The sequence below is a fragment of the Amphibalanus amphitrite genome, unplaced genomic scaffold (genome assembly GCF_019059575.1).
Source record: "Amphibalanus amphitrite isolate SeventyFive unplaced genomic scaffold, NRLGWU_Aamphi_draft 000856F_arrow, whole genome shotgun sequence".
Classification (NCBI taxonomy): domain Eukaryota; kingdom Metazoa; phylum Arthropoda; class Thecostraca; order Balanomorpha; family Balanidae; genus Amphibalanus; species Amphibalanus amphitrite.
Genome location: NW_024882350.1, coordinates 312,501 through 321,154, shown reverse-complemented (window position 1 = coordinate 321,154; position 8,654 = coordinate 312,501). Strand labels below are relative to the sequence as shown.

The following is an 8,654-nucleotide window of genomic DNA, read 5'->3' as shown; positions in this document are numbered from 1 at the left end:
AATTGCTATCCACCCGTGAGTCCGTCCGGCTCGTGCTCGGACACGAGATTGTCACGTCTGATAGGGGCGAGGGCAGCGGCCCACTCCCCGTATCGTCTGAACTGGCCTTTATGCACCGGGTACCTCATCTCATCAAACTAGTGAGACAGCACGCATTCATTGCACCGCATTACAGAGTCCGACCCCAGAAATTACAATGTAGAAAAAGTCCGCCACCCGCTATTCCGTCGACACGAATTTCACGGTACCGGGGCAAGGTTGCATCTGTAAGACATAACGGACCGGGTCGGGAACAAGCGGCCATGTTTTATTCAGACAAAGTGAACGGTGGACTATGTATTGAACCGGTAGCTTGAAATTTAAATGTCAAACCGTTATTCTGTGTTTAAGAGGGGCCCATACGGCTTATAAGGCTAAAGGTCTGGATAGTGATTTGACTTTTAGAAGTGAAAGTGGCGCCGGGACAAAACTAGACCGGCCCGTTAACAGTGCATTGGCCAATGGCCACCGGTCATGGCATATCATACATGAACACATTCAACGCATAATGATGCCACTGCAAGTACAAAAGAGGAATACTTTCATGATAAGATACTCATATGGCATTTAGTAGACATATAGACGTTATTTCGTACAGTCAGAACTCAGAGAAGACAGTCAATTCACTGAACTATTTCTGCGGGGATCCCATCCCGCCCAGTGCAGTGAACCAGTAATATCACACTGACATTTGGCGCGGGCCCTTGAGTCAGCTCAACCTCAGTTTCCAATATCGGCCCTGAGGTGGCTGCCACAGCTCTACCCAATAGTTACCCAGAGCAGACCGTATTCATCAAACTATTTCTGCGGGAATCCCGTCCAGTGAATCCAGTACTGTCATCCATACTGTGCATATCTGACTTCTACGAACGGTGTTGATTTTGGGGTTTCGTGGTACTGCCTTAGTGTGTCCGAGGACGCTGTCCTGTTGACCTCTGTGACCCCGCGTGACCTGGTGACCTCGAGTCTCCTCCGAACTGACCTGTATCCGCAGCAGGAGCCGCCGTTAGCCTGCTCCATCTGCTTCTGTCGCGCCTCCAGCTCCTTGGCTCGTTCCAGGTCCTGTTTTAATCTCCGGATGTACTCGACTGAGGCCTTCAGGATGGAGCCCTTGTTCTGGCGGCAGTCCCGTGATATGTCGTGGTACCTGCAATAAGATCGGTCATATCAGTAACCTATACTGTGCGGCTGTGAGAGAAATTGAAATAATGAAGCAAGCGGCTATTTCAAATAATGATAATCGTCCTAAACAGTTTGATATTATCCTCTATAGAACGTTCACTTATGTTCGGAGATGTGGTGGTGATAAAAGGCTAAGCTAATATCTACATTTTGAAACGATTCGAACACTTCTATATTGTCCCAACTCTCACACTGATAGTAGAAGTACGTAGTTACAACAGTCGTCACCAAGTACCACAGTCTTAGACTAGACACATTGTCTACTGATAATCATTATCCGGATAAGCACCATCCATGATAATCTCAGCAGGTCAAGAGAATACCTGAGCGTTAAAAGCCGAGCTTGTTTAAAATGCCGGTCAAGAGTCTGGTCGGCCGGTCGGTATCTCACGAAGTCGCCGGACAAGTGGCCGATACGATACGGGATCGTGTTTGCGCAGTGATAGCGGGCACCCACTCGGGGAATCTGAGGCCGTGGGTACTCACAGGTCACTCGATTTGGGCAGCAGCGTCCCCAGCTCTTTGATTCGGTCGTTTATATTAAATCGTCTTCTTCGTTCGACTGAAACAAAACGAAGGAGTTACCATGTAAGCTAGGTTTAGCAAAAGTTATCAGCTGTGTACAAAGCTGTGCTGTTTCAAATCAAAGACTTCGTGAACAAGAAGGAAAAAGACATACATAGAAGTATCGGCATAAAATATTGTCAATAATTTAGCATGCAACGTCTTGTCCTCACGCATACGACAAAGTAAGTGTTTATTGAAAGGAAAAGCATGGCTCCTTCACAAAGACAAGTAAATAGCAGCCGATAAATAAATAACTACATTGTGAATGCACCAGACCAGGAGCAAACAGCTCGTTCAATCAGTAAAAAATAAATGAATTGGCTCGACACTCCGATAACAAATCGTTCGCAGAAGTAGCTTAACTTTGATGGGTTTGGACAAAAACAGCAAAAGTCGTTTCACACCGACAGTGATTGAGGAAAACAGAAAATATCGTCTATCTATCAAAGGCAGAACTACAAAAAGTCACCGCACCCTCGGTCACACGGGCCAGCCGGAGACACAGCTCAAGTGCCACCTAAAGCTCGCTGAACTTCATTAAAACGTTATTTTGTCGGAAGAATTAATACGTTCTAATACCCATTTTCTAATTCCTCTAGTAAAAAATCACACAAAAAACATTTATCATTCCCAGCATATCTTAAATTGTATCAGAGCATTCCTGTGTTCGACTGTGGACGTTGTATAACTTCCCCATAGCCACCAATCACAGATGGGCCTGTCGTCCGATCGCTACTCACTCATATTGTGGTTGTCTTTTTTTCTGTCTGTCCTTGAAGAAGGACTGGAAGGCCTGGTCGGAGCTGAGGATCTCGTCGCTGTAGGGTCGGCGCCGTCCGGACACGAAGCGGGTCCTTGAGCAGCACCCCACGCGGCCCGGCCACAGAGCGCTCCTGGAGACTGGACGGCGTCTGCGGGAGACGAGAGACACAGGTCTCAGGTCAGATCAGTAAGGGGTCAGGTCAGGTCAGGTTGGGTCGGTGAGGTTAGGTTAGACAAGATCAGGTCAGCTCAGCTCAGGCCAGGTAAAGTTGATTGGAAGAAGTTTGGCCAATCTAGGCTTCTTCAGAACAGTCAGGTCGGGTCAAATAATGTTAGGCCTAGTCAGGCCTCGTCAGTTTTCTAGATCAAGTTATGATGAGAAAAGTTCAAATCTTATCAGCTTCGAAAAAAGTGAGGTCAGGTCACGTTAGGTCACTTCAGGTGAAACCATGTCAAGTCAGGCCATGTCTAGTCAGCCTAGGTCACATCAGTCAAGTCAGCTCAGGTCAAGTCGGGTGGATTCAGGTTAGAGCATGACAGGCCAAGTTCGGTAAGGTCGCGACAGGTGAAGTCAGGTTAGGTCACGTCAGGTCTAGATCAAATCCGGTCAGGTCAGATCAGGTAGGTCAGGCTGTTTGGATAATGATTTAGCCGGTTCCGGCCGGACTGAGTAGGCGTGACAGGGCATACTGCAGGGTGCAATGGGACGGGGCTTCTGTAACACGCGGAGCACGGCACACACAGTCACCGGAGCCCCGCGTCGTCGGGACATGGTCCCTCACTAGCCGCGCGATGCACGGGCACGGCTACCATCTCCGTCGCGACGAGCCGTGCTCCGTAGCACCACTTAAACGATCCAGTCGGGACCAGATCGCACCAACGCCGTGACGTCACCAGCCCCCTCGTTACACCAGCCCATACACCAGCCGGACTGCCCAGTAACCGGCGGGCACCAGTCGACAGAACGACCGGCGAGAGACGGCGCTCTCTAAACAGCCGCGCCGGCGCCGCCCGGCGACAGACCGCGCTGTCCCCGGCCCGTGCCGGGCGCGTGCCAGCGGCATTCCAGACAGACCAGAACTCTCTACTAACTACGAGCGGCGGCACCGGCCGAGTAAATTTACGCTACGCTATCTCAATGAGAAATGCAGTTAGAACCGGGAACAACCAACCGAGGTGGCACCAGAGGCCCCCGCGCGGCGGCGCGGCGGCGCCGGCAGCGGTGGCGCTGGAAGCACTGGTATGATGAATTGACCCAGGTCAGGGGCGGCGGCGAGCGACGGACGGCCGGACGGCCGGAGGACGGCGGGCGGTGGGCGGCGCCACGCATTGGTATGCGTTCCATGTGACACCAAGGCCGGCGCGGCCAGTACGGCCCGGTATCTATGACAGCATCGTTACGGGACCACTCCGGTCGGCTATCGGCCCGCGCCGCGCACGGTCCACTTCTCTTCTTCGTCCACCTCACGTCCTTTTCTCGGAAATTCGGGAAGAAAAGTGGCCGCTCGCCCCACAAACGCCCGACTCAGGAGACAGTTTTCACATGACTTCATCACCAAACGGTCGAGAATGGATGACAGGGAAACAGCCGTATAATGCCATCTCGGCTGTCGAGCTCGATTGAATATCATAACCTCATTAGAGCTGCTGAGCAGGTACACACGAAAGCGAAGAGAGCTATGAAGCGAGCAAGCGATGAAAAGACCGCCATATGTATGCTACGCCATATACCACTATAATATGTTACAGGGAGTATGAGAAATCAGTTAGTTTGCAAACTACCTAGTGAGTTTGCAAACTCCCTGAACGATCAGGTAGTTTGCAAACTCCTAGGTAGTTTGCAAAGTACCTGGTCGAACAGGTAGTTTGCAAACTGCCTAGGTAGTTTGCAAAGTCCCTAGTTAGTGTGCAAACTCCCTAGGGTTTTGCAAACTACCTAGGTAAAATGCGAAAACGACGAAACAACAGCCATATACGAGTACATACGTAGATAATCGCGGTGAATTGGTTCAGAGCTCAGAATGAAGCTTGGCAGCAATGGTGCATAACGAGACGATGTGGTGTTTTGACGCTCTTTCTCAGCTTACTATTTATTTTTTGTCTTGCTCGCAAATATCACCTTACAGATTAAGCAGACATTAAAGGAAATAGTTCACTTTTTAAACATAGGCGGCGGAACGGGGGGGGCACCGGGGCACCGTGCCCCCCCTTGAATTCTGCAAGGGGGCACCAATAGCAAGGTGCCCCCCCTTAAATTTGATGTATTAGTACCAGGCGCGGATTCGGGAAAACTCCAAGGGAGGGTCATGAATCGAAGTGGTGCCCCTACCTATACCCAATTAAAACATCAACGGATTTCGGCCACTTAATTTTGGTGGTGCCCTATTTTCATTTTTTTTTCTTTATTTTTGGTTAGTCATGTGATGACTGGTGCCCCTGCTAGGCCGCTGGTGCCCCTGGAAAGACTGTGGTACACTCGGGGAGATTGATGTTCCACAACTCTTTATCCACCGGCTCCTATGGCTCAGCATTGGCAGCAGCCGCCTGGTACCGGTAGACTGTGCCGCTTCACTTACTTGTCAAGCGGCACAGCCTACCCACACCGTATGCCACCGGTCTGGGTCGGTGGCTGTAAGGCGATGTGGGCCGCCTGTGACGTCAGCGCAGCGGTGAGGGCCGAGCCCGGAGGCATGGCTCGGGTCGGCGCGGCGTGGCGGCTGGCGAGGGCTGGGTGAGTGTGGGTGGGAGCACGGACCATCGCGCGGCTGGGCGAGTGTAGTTAACTTTCGCGTCTCAAGGCGCCAACTATTCTACCTAACAATTGTGCTAAAGCAGTTGTTAAAATGTCCTATCCCCAAGACAGCGCCTATCATCATATTTGCCATGCACATTACGACACACTTAAACGTGACATTGGGACAGCCGATAGAATTTATCACACGTGCATCGAGTTGCGGAGCTACATTGTTTTTAACAGATATGTATTAAGGCCTTGATTGAGCTCATTGGTGTCTATTATTTCGCACAGCAATCGTCCAGAGACGTGGGAACTGGGGTTTTTGGATAGCGCGGCGTCCCAACTCTTATGTTCCTCTAATGAGTGGTCGCAGCCACCAATAGCAAACCGTTCCATCAAGGAACAAATAAGTCGCGCACCTGGGACGGTTCGAACCGGGTTTCTCCAACCGGTCACCCCACGACGCTAGCCTGTATCCACTGAGCTGCCGAAACCAGCGACCACCCGCCGCGGTCAAACGCGATCAAATGTCACAATACTGTCATTGGCGTCAGCGGGTGAATGTCATTTTGTTTTGTGCAGACGAGGACCATTCTCGGTAGCTCAGTGGATGAACGCTCGTGTCGTGAATTGGCCGGTGGGAGAAGCCCGGTTCGAACCCCCCTGAATGGCCGACTTTTATGGCTCCTAGTTGGAACGGTTTGCTATTGGAGCTGCGACCACATATTAGAGCAACAGTAATAATCGCTTTAAATTGGAGCGTTGGCTGCGGCACTACTCATAACCCCCAGTTCCCACGTCTCTGGACGATTGCCGTGCGAAACAATAGACACCAATCTGCTCAATCAAAGCCTTAATACTAATATGTTACAAATATAGCTCCGCACCTCGATGCACGAGTGACATAAGTTCTATCGGCTGTCCCATTGCCACGCTTAAGTGTGTCGTAATGTGCATTGCAAGTATGATGATAGGCGCTGTCTTGGGGATAGGACATTTTAACAACTGCTTTAGCACAATTGTTAGGTAGAATAATTGGCGCCTTGAGATGCGAAAGTTAACTACACTCGCCCAGCCACGCGATGTCCGTGCTCCCACCCCACCTCACTCCCCAGTCCTCGCCAGCCGCCGCGCCGCGCCGACCCGAGCCATGCCTCCGGGCTCGGCCCTCACCGCTGCGCTGACGTCACAGGCGGCCCACATCGCCTTCCAGCCACCGACCCAGACCGGTGTCATACAGGTGGGTAGGCTGTGCCGCTTGACAAGTAAGTGAAGCGGCACAGTCTACCGGTACCAGGCGGCTGCTGCCAATGCTGAGCCATAGGAACCCGGTGGATAAAGAGTTGTGGAACATCAATCTGCCCCCGAGTGTACCTACCTACCCTGCCCCCTGACAAGCCTACGGTGGGCTCTGACATGACTTAGGTGCCCATGGGCCCTGACACGCCCGTGGTGCCCCTGACAGGCCTGTGGTGTCCCTGGGCCTTGGCAGGTCTGTGGTGCCCCTGGCGAGCCTGTGGTGCCCCTGTTAGAACGCAGGTGCCCTTGACAGGTTTGTGGTGCCCCTGACAATCCTAAAGTGCCAACGACAGGCTTGTGGTGCCCTTGACAGGCCCATGGTGCCCTTGCGAGGCCGGTGGTTCCCCTGCGAAGCCAATAGTGCCCCTAGCAGGCCTCTGGTGCCCCTGGCAGGTCTGTGGTGCCCCTGGAAGACCTGTATGCTTTTGCTAGGCCGATGGTGCTCCTGACAGGCCTGTGGTGCCACTGACAGGCCGTGGTGCCCCTGCTAGGCCTGTGGTACCCATGGCGGGCCTGTGGTGCCCCTGTCGGCTGTCAGGCCTGTGGTGCTCCTGGCAGGCATGTGGTGACCCCAGGCCCTAAGTCATGACCCATGTGACCTCCCCCCTGAGATTCGCCACTGATAAGTACTGCCATGGCTTCTTGGGAATTCGATACATGCAGGATAAATGGAATTTATCAAACGACAATAAGGAAGAGACAAACACATAGGTACTTGAGGATCAGCTTAACCCTCGCCGGCACAGGCCATTTTGCGTCCTTCGACGGCACGCTAGGGGGGGGGGTTGGTACGACCCCCCCCCCCTAGCGTTTGGCCCCTGATAGAGCTAGAGCTTCGCGGTAAAAAACGAGCGTGTTGTTCGTCACGAGAGGAAGCCGATGGTACCCAATTTTAAGGTCCTAGGTCATCGGGTGACCTTCCAGGTCAGATCAATGACCCGAAAACCGGGAAAATCGGGACCTGTTAGAAAGTCGTAAGGTGTGGCTGCTATGTGGTTTTCGGGGGTGCTGATCACGAATATCGTATTAGTTTTGATCAGAGATGATGTCTTTAAGCATTTAGACCAGGTCGGGTCAGGTCAGGTTAGGTCAACCGTAGGGGTTGTGACGGGTATTCGTAATACGTGTCAACCGCCTCTGACAGCTTCGTAACATGTTACGAAGGCACCAAAACTACTTCATAAATGTTCAAATGGTTGCTAAATTCGAATTACGCTCCAAAAACTAGCCAAGAAACATGTAAAATTCGAAAAAGTGAACCGAGGTCACCCGAGGTCACCAAAGGTCAATGACCTAACCTGACCTTCAGGTAGCCTTGACACCCACCCTAATGTATGGGAACAACATCAAATCACATGTTTGAACGTTTGAAAACCACGAAAAGCTTGCAAACGCGCGGCTAATGCGAGCCGACATACGCCGAATCGCGATTCCGGCCAAACATGGTCTCGGAAAAGAGGTCACAAGTCAAAGGTCATTAGAGTCAGGGTCATGAAATTTTCAGGGTAGGTGTAAAATTGATCAATGCGAGGGTACTGAAAGTTTCGTCGCGATCGGCCGCTTTTTACGCGAGCTATTCGCGAAAAACCTTAGGGGGTTGCATCAGCCCCCCCCCCCCCACTGTGCCGGCGAGGGTTAAAGTAAGTTAACCCCACATACGGAGTGAACTGCCAGTTTCGTTTAGTAAAAAAAAAAAAAAAAAACATCGTGTCAGGGCTGTGACGAAAAATAAGTGGCCTAAATCCGATGAGAAAACAGGATTTGGGGGTACCCTAGGTTTGGCTCCTTGAGCTGGTGCCCCCCCTTGTCTCAAATCGTTCCGCCGCCTATGCTTTTTAACATGGGTTTTGAACTGGAATAGCAGTTCCGTAGCTTGGGCTGAGACGAGCATAAATCAGGAGCTTTTACAGCCCAACGATCACCCTAGGCAAAGATATTCTATTTCTCGTCCCGAAAAAGGTGTCTTGCGTTGAGGATGTGTGCCTTGCATATATTTCCATCCAGTATGAAAAGAGCATGGGTCCCGAAAATTCTTCAGAAACTAGAGAAATTATCTACGAGAACTCTA

General features: G+C 51.5%; 1 protein-coding gene across 1 annotated transcript in view; it reads right to left on the bottom strand.

The window, feature by feature from the left end:
- Positions 1-1,021: 1,021 nt before the first annotated feature.
- Positions 1,022-8,654, bottom strand: part of LOC122367189 (transcription factor E3-like) — a gene marked incomplete at its 3' end in the record, with an annotated part of 109,684 nt that continues 102,051 nt past the window's right edge. Inside the window, exons 5-6 of the mRNA XM_043340082.1 lie at positions 2,608-2,699; positions 1,022-1,186 (exon numbers count right to left, since the gene is read on the bottom strand). Coding sequence (XP_043196017.1) covers positions 1,022-1,186; positions 2,608-2,699 — 257 coding nt within the window. The remainder of the gene's footprint in view (positions 1,187-2,607; positions 2,700-8,654) is intronic.